This window comes from Typopeltis vanoorti, chromosome 9 (assembly GCF_054136105.1).
Source record: "Typopeltis vanoorti isolate ZY-2024b chromosome 9, IOZ_Tvanoo_1.0, whole genome shotgun sequence".
Lineage (NCBI taxonomy): Eukaryota > Metazoa > Arthropoda > Arachnida > Uropygi > Thelyphonidae > Typopeltis > Typopeltis vanoorti.
In genome coordinates, this window is record NC_143557.1 from 34,375,640 (window position 1) to 34,397,127 (window position 21,488).

At 37.2% G+C, this 21,488-nt stretch overlaps 1 protein-coding gene across 2 annotated transcripts in view; it reads right to left on the reverse strand.

The window, feature by feature from the left end:
• The window catches only part of LOC150102965 (sorting nexin-14-like), a 793,179-nt gene that overhangs the window by 157,493 nt on the left and 614,198 nt on the right, over window positions 1-21,488 (reverse strand). For both annotated transcript variants that reach the window (XM_090397844.1, XM_090397845.1), the window contains 2 exons: window positions 20,508-20,578; window positions 4,916-4,970 (listed from right to left, as the gene is read on the reverse strand). In XM_090397844.1, the coding sequence (XP_090253970.1) occupies window positions 4,916-4,970; window positions 20,508-20,578 (126 nt within the window). The remainder of the gene's footprint in view (window positions 1-4,915; window positions 4,971-20,507; window positions 20,579-21,488) is intronic.

Genomic DNA, 21,488 nt, shown 5'->3' on the forward strand with positions numbered 1-21,488 from the left:
CAATTCCTTATACTGGGACAGTTTCCAAAACGATTGCTACACTCCTCAAGCCACATGGAATACGAGTGACTTTTAAACCTTTAAAGACTATCTGCCAATTCTTAAGATCTCCGAAAGACAATCATGCTTTCTTCAAATATGCCGGTATCTATAGCATCCCCTGTTCGGGCAGATTAAACTATATTGGTCAGACCTCTAGAAGTTTGGAAAAAAAAAAAAAAAAAAGAACACGTAGGAGACGTAAACAATAACAGAGAAGACAATTCGGGGTTAGCACATCATTTCTCCAGGACAAACCATACCATAGAGTGGGACAAAAGTTCCTTGCCCTACTTAGAGGAAGATTTTTGCTCCCAAATCATAAAAGAAGCCATAACAGTTATCCGTTCTAAACACAACCTAAATAAAAACCAAGGATTAATTCTGCCTGATATTTGGAAGACCCTCATAAGATCTTAAGCATGCCAGAGTTAAATCTTGCTGCTAATTACAGAACGTTCCTACATAACAACAGTTGACATCATACAAGCATTCTTCAGTTTTTGTAAAAAATAGTTCTATTCCGTTCTTCCCTTCATGAACAGTTTTTAGTGTTTAAGTTGTTTTGTATCTATTATTTTTTACCCTGAAGAAGCCAACAGCTAAGTTGGCGAAACTTTTCGGTATTTCTTATTTAGTTTCAAATAAATTTGACCTATATAAACCCAACTGAAATCAATCGTTTCCATAGTTCTTTTGGTCGAAAATAACTTTTAATCATTAGGAGTTATCTCTGTTGGTTTGTTTGTTGTTGGTTCTGCCCCACCTAATTTTCTCAGAAGTGACCAGCTTTTCTGGCTAGATGTGGTGAAATCGAGTTCATGGATGGTTAAGATCCATCTTTCCTTTCTGTTTTTATTCAAGGTTGCTATGAGCTCCTTAGCAACGGTTGGGTCTACAGTTTCCTCGTATTTGTCTAAAAGTTCTTCAGTTTCTCTACTCCAGCATGGGATATATCGCTTTCTGAAACCTAGGAACGGAGGCTTTGGGCTTTGGATGCAGTTTTGATTAGTTTACCAAATCTAGGATAGCAATTAGGATTGGGTAGAATTGCTCTAATGGTTTGCTTGATTTGTTTCTGAAATGCATTCCAGTTGGACCTGCAAAGGTTCCATCTAACGATTGGTGTTCTGCTAATGACTGGGATTGATGTGCCTGTGTCTATTAATGTAGGACAATGCTGACTATTAGGGAATCTGTTGAGGATGGTTCTGGTTGTTGGCAGAGGGTGGTCTTCAGAGTCTTTAGTGATTATGCACAGATCTGGAGTGTAGGTAATACAATAGTGAAGGATAAAGTTCACACTGTTGAAAGCATGAAAGGTGTGGTAGCATTGAAGGGCACAATTATTACCAAGAAGAGGCTGGGCCCGACATCAGAGATGGAGAAATTGTTGTCTGACTGGATCAATGTTCAATGGATAGCCATTGAACATTTTATTATATGTATGTAATTTACAAATTTGACTTACGTAAAGGTTTACAGAACACATTACTTACGTAACTCAGGTGTAACTGTATATATCCAACCAGATAGTAATACTTGCAAAATGATCACTCAGTAATTCAACTATTTTGTTTGCTTCTGTCACATTCCGACCACCAACACTTGTTAAAGCCATCTTTCTATAATCATTCTTCCTTTTGTGTACCACATGTAGAAAGAACTGCAAATTCTTTCAGCCTCATCAACAAGTTTCCTCTCATAATTAGCTTTGGCATTCCTTATCATATTGGTCACTCGACTTTCTTGTGCCTTATTGATCACCTTTTTCTTTATATTCCCTTCACAACTAATTTTGTAGCTCCTGTTTAATAATGCTATTCATCTATCTAACTCCTATTTTATTTATCCTCCTAACTGAGCATACAATCTGATACTGTTTCTTCAAATATTCCATTGACCACTTCCATGCACTGCTAATGTCTCTCTCTCCTTCCAAATTTTTATGCTGTAGCACTGTTCTAAGCTGACTCCTTAATGTGTCATAATTACTTGTTTTGTAATTCCATATATATCCCTTCTTTACAGAAAAGTCTGCATGTCTGGCAAATCTCCCAGCACAAGAATACATGATTACTTTCCATAAGCATAGGAAATGTGGCTTGCTGCTAAGTTCTCTGATGCTATAACCAGATCCAGCTCTAGACCCTAGCAACTCCTCCATTACATGTTGTTCAGGTAATCTCTTAGCAGCTATGTAAATTCCATTTCCATTCTTCTTTCCAATATTTATGTCCTCATGGTTGAAGTCCCCATAATAATTACTTGGCCTGCAATGTTCCTAATTTGCCAATACATGCTGTTTTACATTCTCATCATATTCCAACTGTATAGCGGCAAACAATTATATATTTCATCCTTTTTTGGTTCTATCTCACACCATATAGCCAAAAATGTTCTGCCCTCTACATTCCTGTCCTCCTCATGTGATTCTAATAATCTTTTTTTGGTTTCATTAACTAAATCCATCCTCCCATTCTGTTCCCTCTGTCCCCTGAAAATAGTATACCTTTTATATTTTATTCCTATATTATTCTCCATCAACCAAGTCTCACTACTACCTATACCTTTTTGCCAATAATAAATTTAGTTTAATCCTTTATCCAAGTGTGAGCAAACAAAGTTTGCGCCTGAAAGTATCTTCAGGACTGGGGTAAGGTGGAGCAAGCTACTATCACTCCTATCTCAGTATCTCCCATAATGTAAAACACATCTCTTTGCGGATATGTCGAATGTTATGCATTAAGGGAAGGGCCACTACCCAGACTAGTTTCGACCTTTATTGAGGTCTCTTCAGTGGGAGCCAGGTCCAAGTGGAGATACCAGTCAGAAGCAATGGCGAGGTCATCTCTACCTATAGGAGATGCCAAATGGTGTGCCACCCTTTTTTTAATAAATTACTCTGGATTTAGAGAAAGATGTTGAAAGTTTATTTTTCACTTGGTTAGAGTATAATAAATTTAGTTTAATCCTTTATCCAAGTGTGACCAAACAAAGTTTGCGCCTGAAAGTATCTTCAGGACTGGGGTAAGGTGGTACAACATCAGGGCGACTCTTTGCAAAGGTGGAGCAAGCTACCAACACTCCTATCTCAGTATCTCCCATAATGCAAAACACATCTCCTTGCAGATATGTCTAATGTTATGCATTAATGGAAGGGCCACATCCCAGTCTGGGTTGTACCACCTTACCCCAGTCCTGAAGATACTTTCAGGCCCAAACTTTGTTTGCTCACACTTGGATAAAGGATTAAACTAAATTTATTATACTCTAACCAAGTGAAAAATAAACTTTCAACATCTTTCTCTAAATCCAGAGTAATTTATTAAAAAAGGGTGGCACACCATTTGGCAACTCCTATAAGTAGAGATGACCTGCTAATGCTTCTGCCTGGTATCTCCACTTGGGCCTGGCTCCCACTGAAGAGACCTCGATAAAGGGTGAAACTAGTCTGGGTTGTGGCCCTTCCCTTAATGCATAACATTAGACATATCCGCAAGGAGATGTGTTTTGCATTATGAGAGATAGTGAGATAGGATTGTTGGTAGCTTGCTCCACCTTTGCAAGGAGTGTCCTGGTGTTGTACCACCTTACCCCAGTCCTGAAGATACTTTGAGGCACAAACTTTGTTTGCTCACACTTGGATAAAGGATTAAACTAAATTTATTATACTCTAACCAAGTGAAAAATAAACTTTCAACACCTTTTTGCCAAGCTGAACTATCTACTGCCAAAAATTCCTCACCATTATTCTGAATACTTTTGGCATTACTATACATAAACTGTAATATCCCCTTCATCCCATAACATTCATCTATTCATTGGAAATTATCAGATGCTCAGTGATGTGCCACGCCAGTCCTCGCCAAGTGGCCCTTTTGTATGCTTTTCTGGATGCTTCAACTCTCTAAAGATCGGTCGTTCCAGACACACTATCCATCCCATTGAGAGTTTATTCCTTCCTCTTTTTCCAAGAACTTTACCTTCTATTTCTGTTTTGAGAAGTCCTCCTTCCATCCTTTCAATGTGTCTCAAGTATTCAACTTTCTCCTATCAATGTCCTTAAGGAGCCTTAAAGTTCTACCAATCCTTTTAAGCACCCATCCATTTGTCTGCTTTTTTAGTATATGATATCTTCAATGTGTCCCCTTCTGTAACATCACATATCTCAAAAGCAGCTATCCTTTTCCTATCAAACTTCTTTAGGTTCTAAGTCTCACATCCATAAATCACTGTTGGAAAAATAGCTGCATCCAAAATCCTCAACTTTGTTCCTATGGCGATAGGTCCATCCTTCCAGATTTTAGACAAGTCTATGACTGTTGTTTTAGCATTTCTTAACATTCTTCTGACATCCTTTGAACACTAACTCTTCACATTAATAATGGATCCCAGGTACTCAAACTTGCTGACTTCCTCAATTCTTTCTCCATTAAAGTACACTTGTTTTCTTAGGAGCTTTCCTGCCTGCATTTCCTTAGAGAACCATAATCTTTGTCATTTCCTTGACCCAGCCATCTCATTTAATGTGTACCTAAGGTCTGAATGTTATAATTTGCTAATGCATCAATTAAAGATTTAAAGGATCTAGATTTAAATAAAGCTTTTATATTCCATGTTTCAAATATAAGGCCATCAGCCAAAATTTAAACATTAGACAGGAATTAGCCTGTCTCAGGCATTGCTGAGGCAATCTTTTGACACTTAGAATGGATGCGCCTTACCAGTAATTATGTTACTGCTTGCATAAATTCTCTAATAAGAACTAATTCAATGTAACTCTAGCTATTACATACTGAATTACTTTGATAAAGTCAAGAAGACTGTATAACTGACATATTCCTAGAAAGAAAATACATTCATAAATTGTTACCTTTTGTTCAGCAGGTGGTGGAGTTAATTCATTAATTTCTTTCCAATCAAGTTTGCTGTAAATAAATAAGTGAGCCAGCATGAAAGCACAGAAATCAATAAACATGTGCCACTTAGCTAAAGACAATGAATGTTAACCTGTAATCTATACAAAGATATATTATTGATAATAGTACAACAAAGCCACGAATTACAGTTTCTATTTCAAGAGTTTCACCAGAAGGATTTTATATAAAATTGTTATATGTCAATTGAGCAAAAGCATGCTCTTTTCATTCATATGTTATTACAATATGCTTTACTTAATGTCAGCACTTGTTATTGTAATGGCCATTCATTTTAATCAAACATGAAATTATAACACTAAATATTGAAACAAAGAAAAGTAATTGGTGGCAATAATCACTGCAAACTGTCTAAAAATTAATAAAAAGAGAGAGCAAGAGAGTTACTTAAGGGTCACAGTTAGATAACTGTACAGAGACTTCCACATGACGTTTATAGAAAGGAAAACTTACTGGAGCTTCTGACCTAAATCAGTTACAAGAAGAGTGTGAAGAACAAGCCATGAGAGTGATTCAAGTTAGTAAGGACAACAAAAGTGCAGTATGAGCAGAAATTAGAAAATCAGGAGAAGAAATATCCTAGAGAGTTTTTAGATATGTGACAAGCAGAAGAAGAATGTTATGGTAAGATAATATTAATGGATGAAAATGGTTGAATGGTAGCTGTTGCAGAAGACATTATTGAGATATTCAGTGATGAATTATAACGTTGTTTCATCCTCATCAGGGTGAACTCATGAGAAACTTAAGTGTAGAGGACATAGGAGAAGATGGCTTAGTTGTATGTAGTATTTGAGGAAATAAATAACCTTAATATCATAAATATAATAAATTTAGTTTAATCCTTTATCCAAGTGTGAGCAAACAAAGTTTGCACCTGAAAGTATCTTCAGGACTGGGGTAAGGTGGTGTCCTGAAGATACTTTTAGGCGCAAACTTTGTTTGCTCACACTTGGATAAAGGATTAAACTAAATTTATTATAGTCTGACCAAGTGAAAAATAAACTTTCAACATCTTTCTCTAAATCCAGAGTAATTTATTAAAAAGGTGGCATACCATTTGGCAACTCCTATAGGTAGAGATGACCTCGCCATTGCTTCTGGCTGGTATCTCCACTTGGGCCTAGCTCCCCTGAAGAGACCTCAATAAAGGTCGAAACTAGTCTGGGTAGTGACCCTTCCCTTAATGCATAACATTCGACATATCCGCAAGGAGATGTGTTTTGCATTATGGGAGATACTGAGATAGTAGCTTGCTCCACCTTTGCAAGGAGTTTCCCTGGTGTTGCACCACCTTACCCCAGTCCTGAAGATACTTTCAGGTGCAAACTTTGTTTGCTCACACTTGGATAAAGGATTAAACTAAATTTATTATATTCTAACCAAGTGAAAAATAAACTTTCAAAACCTTAATATCAATAAGGTAATATGATTATATCACCATACGTCTTAAGGGAATGTTCCAGGGAAATGGCAGTAGCATTTGCATGCCTGTTTAATACGTCTTACAACAGCACAGAAGGTAAAATTGTTCTGTAGCATAAAAGTAGTGATCAGGCTGTGTCTACAAATTAGAGAACAATCTGTATATCTGGAGTTGTGGTGAAGGTACTAGAAAGATTGGTGAGAACTAGGATACAGAAATATGTTGATAACAGCAGTATTTTTTGTGGTTATTATCATGGGTTTGTTAAAGGGAGATCTTGGACAATGGATATGCATATACAGCGGTATACTTAGATTTTGCAAAAGCTTTTGACAGACTCCCAAATTGAATCAGTGACTGGCTGCCAGATAGGTATCAGAAAGTTGTATACAGGAGTGCAGTATCCTGAAAGAGGAAGGTCAGTAGTGTACCACAGGGATCGGTTTTGGTACCATCGTTGTTCAATTTATATATTAATAATATTGGGATGGGATTAACTGGTGATATTCAGCTGCTTGCAGATGATGCAAAATTGGGGAGAGCAATGCAGAGTCAATCAGATGTTATAGCCTTACAGGAGTACTTATATTGCATGCATGGGCAGATAAGTGGAACTGTTCAGTTCAATGTTGCAAAGTGTAAGGTTTTGAAATTATGTAAGCAACGATGGGATGCAAAATATACACTTGGTGGGAAACTTTAAAGGATGTAGAGGAGATGAGAAATCAGGGAGTGGTGGTGAAGATCTGAAATTCAGGGGCCACATTACACAAGTTGTGAAGACATCACATCAGATAATGGCAATGATGTGGAGGACTCTGACATGCAGAAATAAAGAGGTTATGATTGCATTGTATAAAGCCTTAATGAAGCCTGATATGGATTTGGTCACTATTTTCATGGTGATGAGGATATGTTAGAAAGGATCCAGAGAGTGTGTTGTGAGTGTAGACACACTGAATCAATTTAAGGCACACAGTTTGATGAGTTCTGTGTGATAGTATGTACCTCCCACGATGAGTCTTTGACTCCATGGAGGTCAGATGTTAATAATATCTAATCCTCACCTTCTTGTTGTGTGCTCCTGTTAGTATGTACAGCAATCTAATTATCCAATCCTTCAATTATCAGAATTCATTGTTCTGATAACTGAAGTACAATTGCATGGTGTTCTACCAGATGCCAGTTGACTTGCAATGGTCAGTTAATTAAAGGATTGTTATTTTGAAGGTTGCATAAATGGTAGATTATTGTATTCTCATCAGTCAACACAAAAGTTTCCATTCGCACTGTCACAAATGATACTCACCAAACTATGCTGTGAACTCATTCACACTATCAAGCAATGCATTCCAAACACATATCACTCTCCACACAAAAAAACCTGCTCCTCGCTCTGGCTGTTCACACCCTCCTAATACAGCTTTCAGGGATGACCTCTTGTTCTCCATGATGTCCCAGTCTATACAAAAAATATATATTAATCTGGTAATACCCCTCTGATCTCCTCCTATCTACAAGATTCCAATTTGCTCAATCTTTTTTCATAACCAACATTGCAAAAACTACCTTAGTTAATCATCTCTAAACTCTTTCCAATATATCTTCATCACCATTAAAACCAGGGGGACCAAATCTGTGTACAATAATCCATAGGAGGTCTAATCAAGGCTTTAGACAATGGAACCAGAACCTCTTTCAAGATATTATATTCTTGTTTTAATCCTATACCCAAGCTTAAAGCATAAGCATTGAAGTAACTTCAGAACTATTCTATTTGTATATAGAGACAGATGACTTGTTGAGCAAAGTTACTTCATGCTTATGAGTGGGTATAGGATTAAAACAACTTTAATTTTATACTTGATTACAACAATATACAATATACAAAGTAAACAAGTGGAAAATTTTTCCACACCTATATCTTTTCCATTTAATTTAATAATGTGATATACCTTTTTTTTTCTACTTGCATATTGAAAATTCATCACTTCTACATTGATTTAACCATGGTATTATCTTCTTGGGTCTGGTTCCTACTGATGAGACCTCAATTAAGGGTGAAACTAGTGTGTGTAGCAACTTCTCCATTAATGTTTTTACATTATTATTATTATTATTATCGCCAAGCAAGAAAAGCAAAAACAGAAAAAAAATCAATTTTTGTGGATCAAAGATGGCAAGATATTCTTGAGAAAGTCGCAATCTTCAAAGTCTATACAAATAAAAAGCTCGGAAGACATAGATAGGCTGCCAGAGTGAAATAAAAGACTCCAAATTAGTTCAAAAAGAAGACCTCAACACAACAAAGAATGTGAACCATCAGATAGATGTAATTACACCAGAATACATCAGCAATTGTACTTTTGACTCGCTTGATGCATGGAAACAACACACAGTAAAAGCGAGAGGACTCTCAATCTTGCATATTAACATCAGAAGCAGCCGAAAACATTGGTTATTGTTACAGGCTTATCTGAGGAATTACACCGGTGTTATTGATATATTGGTCCTAACAGAAGTATCCATAACTAATGATGAAGCGACTGCTATCCAAATCCCAGGCTTCCAACAACATAGATCATGCCACCAAAAAAAAAAAAAAGAGGGGGTGAAATATTAATATTTATCGAACATAAATTAATAGCAAAAGAAACTGTCTATCAGTTTGAGCATGCTGAAACCGTTTGCATCGAAATCACTAATACCACCAATAGACAGCATCTCATAACTAAATGCTATTTACAGGCCACCAAACTTAAACATGATAAAATTTTTGCACGAACTCAATTGTTGGCTTTCATGCCAAGAAATATGCTCAACCAAATACCTAATGATAATCGGCGACATAAACATAAATATTGCAAACGAAAACCAGAACACTGTATAATACCTAGACACACTATCCATGTATAACCTAATACCAACAATAACATCATGTACTAGAGAAGAAATATTCGGAAATACTATCACTGCTTCCTGCCTAGATCATATAAACATCCGAGCACCACCAAACAGTTACACTGCATCAGTCATAAAGTGCAAAGTAGCAGACCATTACTTCACTGCTCTAAACTTGCACACCAAGACAATATCCATGCAATACTCCACAGATGAAAAGCAACGCAAAACAATAATAAATGAAATAGTCAACCACGAAATAAGAAAAACCGACTGGGAACACATGGCATCAGATTCAGCAGATATCTTATACAAAAACATTAAACTCACACTAGAGGAAATATAAGAAAGCTGCAAAGAAAGTCAGAATTTGTTCAAGAACAACCCAAAATCCTTGGATAACACAAAACTTAATCCTAGAAATACACAGAAAGGATGCTCTATGGAAAGAATTAAAGTGATATCCAAATAACACAGCTTTAAAAACTGAATATAAGATAACATGGAATAGCCTTACAACACAAATAAGAAATGCAAAAAGAAACTACTACAGAGACAAATTGACCTCTGCACAAAACAACATGAAAAAAAACCCAGCATCTGATCAAAGAGATGCTAGATTCTGCTCCCAACACCACTGCCTCTGAAAACATAAAACACACTTCATGAAAGATGCAAAACCTATCCAACAACTAGCAAATGACTTTAACCAATATTTTGCAGACTCTATCCAAGAACTGCACAGCAATATCCTGCCCCCCCCAAATCACAAAACGTTATCCTCCACTTGAACCACAATCAAAACAAACAGTATGGTTTCCAACCATAAAAGAAGTAGAACTTCTCTCTGTAATAGATCAAATCAAACCAAACAAAGGCCCAGGAATTTATAGTATAAGACCTAAGGATATCAAACAACATGCAACTAGCTTACGCCCTATCCTACTAAAATTAATAAATAAAATATTTAAAACAGGACAGATACCAAGTATGCTAAAGACCGCCATAATCACACCCATATACAAACATGGAAAAAGAAATTTAATCATCAATTACAGACCCATAGCAACATTACCAATTATCAATCAAATTATGGAGCGAATTGTACTAAACAAACTCACAGCATATACAGAGAACTTTCATATTATCCCCAAAACACAATACAGTTTTCAGAAAAATAAGGGAACAACTTCTCTCTTGGAAGACTTTACAGACGTAATTAATACCACCTTAGACAAAAACAAAACTGCCATGGTAGTCTTTATTGATCTAACTAAAGCATTTGATACACTCACACATCAAACCTTGTCAGAAAAGCCAAGGCATGTTGGAATAGATGGGCCTCTGCACAGGTGGTTTACAAACTATCTTCAAAATAGAAAGCATATCACACGTATCAGGTCAAACCAAAGTAGAGAGCTACCAGTAACCTATGCTCTCCCCAACTCTGTTCAACATTTACATGCATGATATTAATCAGCTACCTCTCAAAGGTAAGATCTTCCAATACGCAGATGATACAGCTATAATATCCATCCATAATAATGCAAGAATAGCCCAAACAAATATGCAACATGACATAAATCTGCTCATAGATTGCTCACCAAAAACTCCATATCTAAACTCAGATAAGATAAGACATTATTATTTTCTTAACCTCCGTGGGAGTCGCAAGACTCATCATGGGAAGTCAACACAAAGTCTATCATACTACTCCTTAAACTCATCCACAGTCTGCACATTTACCACCATCTCAGACAATGCATTCCACATTCCTACCACTCTCCATGCAAAAAATTTACTTCTTACCCTTTTACTCACCACCTCCATTTGCAACTTCCAGGGATGGCCTCTTATCCATGTTCTATCATATGAAAAATCTCCTCAGTGTTAATACAATAATAACCATTCAATACTTTAAATGTCTCTATTATATCCTCCCCATTACTTTCTACCCACCAAGCTCTGCAGTCCACATGCCCTCATTCTATCCTCATAATCAACGTTGTACAGTCCTGATATTTTTTTTTTGTTATCCATCTCTACATCCTCTCCAAGGTTACTTCATCCCCTTCAAATCCCAGTGACCAGATCTGAGCACAGAAAGCCAGATGTGGTCTGATTAAAGCCTTTATACAATCGGACTGGCACATTTTTATCACTCATGGTGCTGCAATTCTCTGAGATGTCTTCCCAAACTTTTGCAATATGTCCATGAAACTTTAAATCTCTATCCACAATCATCCCAAGACCCCTTGCTTCCTCCTCTTCTTCCAGTATAATTCCACCAAGTGAATATGAAGCATTTCATCTGTGGATCCAAATTTTATTCAAATCCTTTTGAAGATCCAAAACATCAGCACTATTACTAATAGCCAGCCTTGCTGGCTGAGTGGTTAGTGTTATCTAGAGCCAGACTCAGAGGTGATACCAAGGTTGAAATAATGCAGAAGTCATATTTTCATATGACTTCTGCATATGACCTCTGGGTCTGGCTCCCACTGACGAGACCTCAATAACGGTCGAAAATGGTCTGGGTAGTGACCCTTCCCATAATGCATAGCATTATACATAACTGTAAGGATAAGTGCTTTGCATTATGGGATACTAAGGCAAGTAATGTGAAGTTATAAGCTTCTATATACGATTCGCTCCAGTCCTGAAGATAGTTCAAGCACAAACTTGTTTGCTTACACTTGGACAAAGGATTAAACCAAGTATATAATTTCTAGGTATCTTTAATTTAGAGCAGAATGGGTAAGTCAAGGGAGCTCAGTGACTTTGAATGTGGACTAGTTATTGGTTGCCACATCAGTAAGAAATCTGCAGAGACAATTCAACCTTCCTCAAGTTGCCCAAGTCAACAGTTGGCGATGTGATTGTGAAGTGGAAACGTGAAGGCACTACCACAACAAAACCACTGTCGGGTAGAGCAAGTTTAATGATAGACAGGGACTGTCGAGCGTTGAAGAAGGTGGTTCGTGGAAATTGCCAGACATCGAGTGAAACAATCACCTGGGAGTTCCGCAGTGCCACTAACTGTCCAGCCAGTACTATGACTGTGCATTGAGAATTAAGAGGAATAGGGTTCCATGGTTGAGCAGCTGCCCATAAACCAAACATTTCTCCTGTGAACACTAAGTGCCACCTGCAGTGGTGTAAAGAGCGACCCCACTGGACAATGGATAACTTGAAAAGTGTGATATGGAGTGGTGAATCACGCTTTACCATGTGGAAGTCTGATGGAGGGTCTCAGTGTGGCGAATGCCTGAAGAACGATTCCTGCAAGCATGTGTAGTGTCAACAGTGAAATTTTGAGGAGGTGGCATTACAGTGTGCAGGGTGTTTTTCATGGAATGGACTTGGCCCTCTCGTAACACTATACAGAAATCTCAGTGCGGAAGGGTACAAGAACATTTTGACCCACTGAGTACTGTCTATGGTAGAAGATCAATTCGGTGATGACTATTGTCTGTATCAGCATGACAATGCTACCTGCCATAAAGCAAGGTCTGCAAGGGAATGGTTTGTGGGCAATAACTTTCCAGAAATGGACTGGCTAGCCCAGACCCTTGACCTGAACACCTTTGGGATGAATTAGAATGCCGATTTTGCAACAACCCACATCATGAACTGATCTGGCTACAGCACTTCAGGAGGAATGGGCTGCCATACCTCCAGAGACGTACTGACACCTGGTAGAAAGTCTCCCCGGTAGAGTTAGAGTTGTCATAGAAGCAAAGGGTAGACCCACTCCATATTAATGTCCACTACTGGAAAGTGTGTCACAGGAAAAGTCCGATTACATTTTTGAGTAGGTTTCTGGATACTTTTGATCAGACAGTGTATATATATCTCACATAAAAGGCAGAAGAGCCTATAGCAAAACAGACCATGTGAGGGTGGTGTCAGGCATACAGCAATCTACTGATATTCTTCTTGAACTTTTGAAGAATGTAGGTCCTTTGGAAATGCCTCATGAGGGAGACTTTTACACAGAAATGATGTAGAAGGAATGAAAGATGCCTTCGACAGATATTTCCATGACCTGGAAACATCTGTCGATGAGATACAATGCAGAAATTGATGTTCTATGGGATAGTGGCTGAAAAGAGTCTGTAAGAGAAGTGTCATTTATCAATTGGATTGCTCTTTTCTGAACAGTATCAACAATTTTTAGGGAGGTCTTAGGTGCACCACCCTCGTACATGAGAGTAGTATTCCAATGTTGGTCAGATTTGGGATTTCTAGTGATTGTTTGGCAGTGAAGTACCCTCTTTACTTGAAAAAATTACAAGATTTGAGGAAGCTGTTGATGATACAAAAGTGATATGATTGTGCCAGGAAAAAGAGTCAGTCTGATAAGAGATTTTAGAGAGATTAACATTATCAACAAAAAGTGGAGATCTGTAGTCCATTTTATGGGAAAACAAACAAAGCATGTTTTGGAAGCATTGCAGTTGACTATGTTGCTTTCACCCCAATGATGGATACTGTGAAGATCAGTGTTCAGGGCACTTATTATATTCCTGTCAATACCAGTGTCACTCAGGACAGAGTCCTGAGAGACACTGGTATTGACAGGAAAGTCTGAGGGGAGGACACCATCCACCATTACTCGTAAGGATTGATTTGAGAGAAAACTGGTGATCAATTTACACAAGGACGAAGGCAGTCCAAATGATGGTAACTTGTTGAGATGCCTTCGATATGATAAATGATATCAAGTTTCTTTACTGACCTCGGTGCAATGCCGTAAATGGCCTTCCACAACAAGTCTTAGGACTCCATGGAGGTGCCCATGCGATAATAATAATAATTGTTATTATTATATTCTATATATCAAAACAGCTCCATTTTCAAGAACAATCTGTGGATGATATATGAAGTCTATCCGAATAATTCAGCTATAACTTTGTAAACAACATCACACTACTCAAAACAGATATCTCTTTCTAATCATGTCCATTGAAAAAACAAAACCATCATGATTAGCAGCAAACTATATACTTTCCATCCATCTCCAGACTCAGATTGCAAGATGCTCACTCACTCACTCTCTCTCTCTCTCTCACACACACACACACACACACACACACACACACACACGACTAAATGCCAAACAGTCCACAGGGTAGATAACATCTGACTAACAGACCTTATAACAAGCTTTGACCAACTACATCTGGTACTTTGAAACTAAATATTGCAAAATTTTATATTTGTATTATCTCCCAGAAATTGAAAATAGCGGTACTTACTCCTCTCTATAAACAGTATAAATGAAATGACCTACAAAACCTACAGACTTACTGCCAATTTACCTGTCATCTCAAAAAACCCTAAAAAAAAAATAATACACACTAGAATATGTTGTTTTCTATAAGCAGTTTTGTAATCCTCCTAGAACAATACATAATCCAAAATACCATAAGTACCATTATTAGAAGATATTACTGAAACTGTATGCAAGTTAATAATAATATATAATAATAATAATAAGATTCGATATACCTAAATTTCACCAAAACATTCAATACTCTCAACTATCAAATATGGCTGAACAAATGATGCTACATTGGAATTCGTTAAAAGTTGCGCTCCTGGTTACCAAGCAAACAGACAGGTAATGAAAATGGGTGCTGTCTGTAGGTAGAGGTATTTAAACTGAACATGGATACCCCCATACAACCTGTATACAACCAGTTCCCAAAAAAAGGAAATAAATGTTTATCATTAGCTATTAATCTTTTCCCTTATATAAGTTTTGTCTAAAGTAATGTAGAAGATTATCAACAGTCAGCTTCTTCAACACCTTGAGAACTACTATCTAATTAGTGACCACCAGTATGGATTTTATCACTCCAGATCCACAGGAGATCTCCTGGCCTATGTCACTCACATTTTGACCCATTCCACACAGTAGCGGATTATGTTCCTTTGAGGCCCTAGTTGCAATTTCGTTATTAACTATAAATAATGAAATGCATTTCATTATTAACTATAAATAATGAAATGCATTTCATTATTTGTAGTTAACAAATAATAAATATAAACGTTCACTAAATTTTTAGAGGCATATTATCTTCTTGCTATGTAATTTCCAAGGCCCCTCGAGATGATGAGGCCCTAGGCGCGTGCTTAGTGCACCTATTGGGTAATTCACCACTGATTCGATAGAAAGGCTTGGAGAAACCCATGCTGTTGCTCTTGATATCTTCAAGGCTTTTGATAGGGTCTGGAATCGAAGGCATCTCAACAAGTTACCATCATTTGGACTGCCTTCGTCCTTGTGTAAATTGATCACCAGTTTTCTCTCAAATCAATCCTTACAAGTAATGGTGGATGGTGTCCTCGCCTCAGACTTTCCTGTCAATACCAGTGTCTCTCAGGACTCTGTCCTGGTGACGCTGGTATTGACAGGAATATAATAAGTGCCCTGAACACTGATCTTCACAGTATCCATCATTGGGGTGAAAGCAACATAGTCAACTGCAATGCTTCCAAAACATGCTTTGTTTGTTTTCCCATAAAATGGACTACAGATCTCCACTTTCTGTTGATAATGTTAATCTCTCTAAAATCTCTTATCAGACTGACTCTTTTTCCTGGTACAATCATATCACTTTTGTATCATCAACAGCTTCCACAAATCTTGTCATTTTTTTCAAGTAAAGAGGGTACTTCACTGCCAAACAATCACTAGAAATCCCAAATCTGACTAACATTGGAATACTACTCTCATGTACGAAGGTGGTAAACCTAAGACCTCCCTAAAAATTCTTGATACTGTTCAGAAAAGCGCAATCCAGTTGATAAATGACACTTCTCTTACAGACCCTTTTCAGCCACTATCCCATAGAACATCAATTTCTGCATTGTATCTCTTCGACAGATGTTTCCATTACTAAATCAATACTAAATTCAAACAAAAAACTAAGCAGCAACGGAAAAACAGGCCCTTAAATCCTTAAAAAAATAACCAGGGCATTATAATCACAAAAGCAGATAAAGGGAATGCCACTGTCATTTTAGATTGGACAACTCACATAGAGAAAATGAACCATTTGGTATCGGACCACAACACCTACGAAATGGTAAACTACGACTCCACAAAACGTATCAAAAAGAAAACAACTGACTTAATTAAATCCATTAACACATGGCCAGAAGAAACAACAAAAAAATTAATACTTCATTATGCCCGCGTGCCCAGAATTTATGGCCTGCCAAAAATACACAAAACAAACACACCACTATGTCCGATTGTTGAAGGAATCGACAACCCAAATTACCACTTAGCCAAAAAATGACCTACCAATTCCACACTCAAGGAATTGGAAGGTCAGTCCCCTTCCTACATAAAAAATACACGACATTTCATAAACAAAATTAAAAACATTACACTTAACTACCAAGATTTATTAGTTAGCTTTGACATAACTTCCCTTTTCACCAATGTCCCGATCAATGATACTATCTTACTCCTACAGAACATATTTCCACACGACATCACAGCCCTCTTTGCCCAAGTACTCCGCTCCGGATATATTGTATGGCAAAACAATTTTTACCTTCAAAAAGAGGGTACAGCCATGGGTTCACCACTTTCCTCCCCAATTGCTAACTTTTATATGGAAGACTTTGAGCAACAAGCTCTAGAGTCAGCCTGCCTAAAGCCCAAAATTCGGCTCAGATACGTCGACGATATTTTTGCCATTCGGTCCCACGGCTGCGAAGCACTAAATACATTCCTTAGTCACCTGAACAAACAACACAAATGTATCCAATTCACCATTGAAATTGAAAAAACAGCTGTCTTCCGTTCCTAGACACACTCGTCGCACGTCTTCCCCTCAGGCTGTCTCTCCTTCTTGGTCTACCACAAACCTACACACACAGGCCAGTGCAAACAGAAAAATTCTTATCACCACCCAACACAAAAACTAGGGGTCATAAGCACCCTTAAACACAGAGCTCAAACTATCTGTTCAAATGAACAAGCTCTAAATCAGGAACACAAGATCATCAACCATACGTTTATAAAAAATGGATACAGTAAAAAACTATTCACAAGATCCTCCACAGAGTTACTAGTAAAAACAAAAAAGATTTCAAGAATGCTATTGCCATACCATATGTTAGAGGCATTTCCAAAAAAATACACAGAACACTACACAAATACAACCTCAAAACCACCTTTAAACCCCCAACAAAATTAAGACACCTACTCAGTTCTTCCAAAGATCCTCTTCCACACCTAGCCCACCCAGGGGTACACAAAATACAATGCACATGTAACCTACCATACATAGGGGAAACAGGGCGAACCATCCCAATTAGGAAAGATGAACATAAACAACACATTAAATATCTCCATTTTGGAAAAACCAGCCTTTCTGACCATGCACTCCAAATATACCACAGAATTTATTGGAAAAATACAAAGTCCCTACACTGCACCAAAACCTGGTTCGAGAGGAAATTCAAAGAAGCATGTGAAATGCTCAAACATAACCCAAATCTGAACAAAAAATGATGGCCTAACCATTCCAAGAATGTGGAGGACCGATCTGCAACCTTTATAGCAAACCAGAACAAGCCAAAGAAATATCCCAATACAAGAAGACTTGGTGTGGTGTTTTTTTTTTCCCTTAACATTCCATAGCAACTTGAACTGTACAAGTCCTGAAGAAAATCATAGTATAACAATCTGAACTGTACAAATCCAGAAGAATCTTAGTACATGAGGACTTTAGCAGAGTTTATTGTAGTTTTGTTACTTATTTTATTTATTAATTATAATTTATATATATATTCCCTAAATTCCGGGCTGGTAGGCCGGGTCTTTATGAACCTCACTTTAATTATTCAAAATCATGAAATGAAAATAAAATATTTACTATATAATCAGTCATGACGTGTGCGTTATGCTAATTTCAGTAATGAATACTAACACATACTGTTCTAATGGTCGACAGAGTTTGATTGTTGTAATCCTGAAATGATATATCATATATATTTTTAAACAAAATAACAAATTGTTGTCTCATGAAGGCAAACACATTGTTTGACGTTTCAAAACAATGAAGACGTGACATAAAAACATTTCAAATTTCAGCTTATCTTTAAGCCTTCGGATTATCGGCTTAACAAATTAGCCGATAAGCTGAATGCTTATCGGCACGTCACAAAAAACGTTTCAAATTTCGGCTTATCTTTATATATACAGGGTGTTCGGGATAAATTTGACAGTTTCGTAAGGAAAAAGAAAATCTTCTTTGTATCTATTAAATTTAATGAATTGACAAAAAAACATTACAGGCAGAGTTAATTACAATACTATCAACAAGATTTACTCAAAATAACCACCATTAGCATCGATCACAGCTTCAATTCTGCTTCGGAACCTCGAACAAGCTGATGCTACAGTCTCCCTGGGAAGGGCCGCAAAAACTGTTTTAATTTTATCCATTAACTGGGCTTTTGTATTACTGGAAGTGCGATTGGTGTCTTTTTCAACTGCGCCCCATACAAAATAATCCATGGGGTTAAGGTCTGGGGAGTTTGGAGGCCAAACATTTGGACTGGTGAAGTCGTAGAAATTTTCAGACAACCATTTTTGACTTTTCCCAGAGGTGTGGCAAGGGGCCGAATCCTGCTGCCATACATACGGCCTACCATTGGCTACCCTTGTTATCCAGGGCTCGACTACAGTTAGCAACTCCACGAACAAAGCCCGAATTCCAATGCCAGGGTTCTTCAACACCTGTTCCTGCAGATTTGCGAGGAATTCTGCTGTACGAACGCAATCAGATCGTCTGCTAGGGATCTTTCTTCTTGCTACATCCTCGTAGTCACCATTGCAAGTCTCTAGTTCATGCCTGATTGTTTTTACTGTATTCAGGGAGCATTGGGCAGCAGTCGTAATATCCTTATTTTGATGGCGGGCACGAATCATCATGATACAAGTTATTCTCTTCCATGATTCAGGTGGGTTCCAGCTATCCATCCTTTCTGACATCTTGTATATGAATGAAGAAGGGTCCAAACTTTTAAATGAAGAGAAGTGTGTGTTAATACATGTAACTTACGGAAAAATATAATTAATTATAAATATGTCAAATTTATCCCGAACACCCTGTATATAGAATGGATATACATATATATATTTAAAAAAAAATAACTTTTATTTTTTTTAAATCAATTATTGCTAGAGGTCAGGCTAAGAAAAAGATTAATTAACAGCATAGATTTAATTTACCAGTACAGAGTATGTAGCTTGTTTCCCTATACACATATATCCTGATGATGATGACCTTAATACAGGGGTCGAAACGTCAAATTGTTATTTTATTAATAATAAGTAAAATAATCATTTCAACACGTGTGTTTTGTGTCCCTAAATTCAGAAATATGAATGCTGATCACCGTGTAACCTTAAAAGATTGAGTTATAGTGGTTTTATCAGACCACAGTAGTATTAGTGTAAAGCTCACCCAGTGTTGAATATGTTGATTCAACATATTCAACACTGGGTGTTATAAATAATAAATCTCTAGCAGTGAGTTTACCCAACAGCCTTGAGGCTAGTTTCTTCTCAAAAACATAAAACCAGTTTCTAATACATTTCATAGTATTACATTTACTTCATTAGGCGAACATAAGACGAACTTGGTAATTTATGGAGTTTTTGTACTTGGTGACTTCCTAGATTAACAAATTTTCTGGTAGGAGGGTAGAAGAATAATAAGTGTGGTATATTAATAGAATATAATATTTTTAGCATAAAAAAAATGAAGGAATAGATATACTGAATGAGATAAAAGAAAACATTATACAAATGTCAATATAATGCAATATATATGTATATATGCCAGCCTGGTTGGCTTTGGCGTATCTGCTCTACAGCCAAAAAGCTGCAGGTTCGAATCTGCCATGGGTATGCATTTTTGTGATTGTCTGTGAAAATACTAGTGGGCAGTAGATGGCATTGGTGTAGATGATGCAGTTTGCTGTAGTTGGTGGACTGAGTGGTGGAGATGGAGAGTTGTAGAGTAGGTGCCCTCCCTCGATGAGTCTTTGGGCTCCTTGGAGGTGTCATGTAATAATAATAATAATATATGATGTAAGAATTTAAAAATTGGCAGCAACACATGAAATGGAAATTCTTTTTTAAATTTCATTTTCTGCATCCTTACCTTGGTTTGGGTTTTGCTGCTTCAGTTGATGCCAAAAAAGCTTGTAGAAAAGGTAAAAGATGTTGTCCTTTCTATATATTGCAAAAAATATTAAACAGAGTATTAATTTCTTACCTTCTAACTGTTTAATTTAACTAATTACACAATGCTCAATTAAAAAATGTAAAATATTATTCACAAAGTAATAAATAAATAATAATTTAAGAATATTATATTACAGCACTAACTCATTATCTTACTACTCCCTAGAGTTCTACCACTGGTGATGGAAGAAGGCTTACATTAAGGCACACTCACCATCTTTGTTGATTGTTGACTTCATGAAATAACTGTCTATACTTCGTGAACCTTGATATAGGTTTTGTGATTTCTATCCACTTCATGCAAAGGCCTTTCTTTTGGTCTTGACTTTTCAATTCTTCTCTGTACTAGAAGTGTGGAGAGTATTCCTGAGTTCATCCTGTATCACAAGCCCACCTCCAAAGAGTTGTTTACTGATGATTTCTTCTATTATAGTTTCTTGATGATTAGAATAATTTCATACCATCACCATGGGGTGCAAAGTCCACCTCTCTGTGGTGCACCCTGGGGGGGGGGTTGTGAATCCTAGGCACCATTGGGCCTGGACCCAATAACACTAACAGAGCTCTGGTGAACACTTCAGAACCTTAGTCAGGAGAAGTGTATATCTGACTATAGCAAAGATTCCATTATTACAGCAACAGACACAGCACCAAGTCCTGCATGGCCCACACTCACTTCTCTACGATGGTGGTAAGGCACTGAGCAGGACAAGGGGTGCTAAGAATATTGCAGATGAAGGTAGGCCACCTATTAGAGCTTTGAAACGGGCAATTGGCACCCCCAATACTCGAACTTTGGCAAGAGACTACAGAATAGATTTATTAATCACAGAACTAACCAATATCAACTTAGGTATTCTCCTAATGAACAAAACAAAAAGATTAAAAGAACTAACAG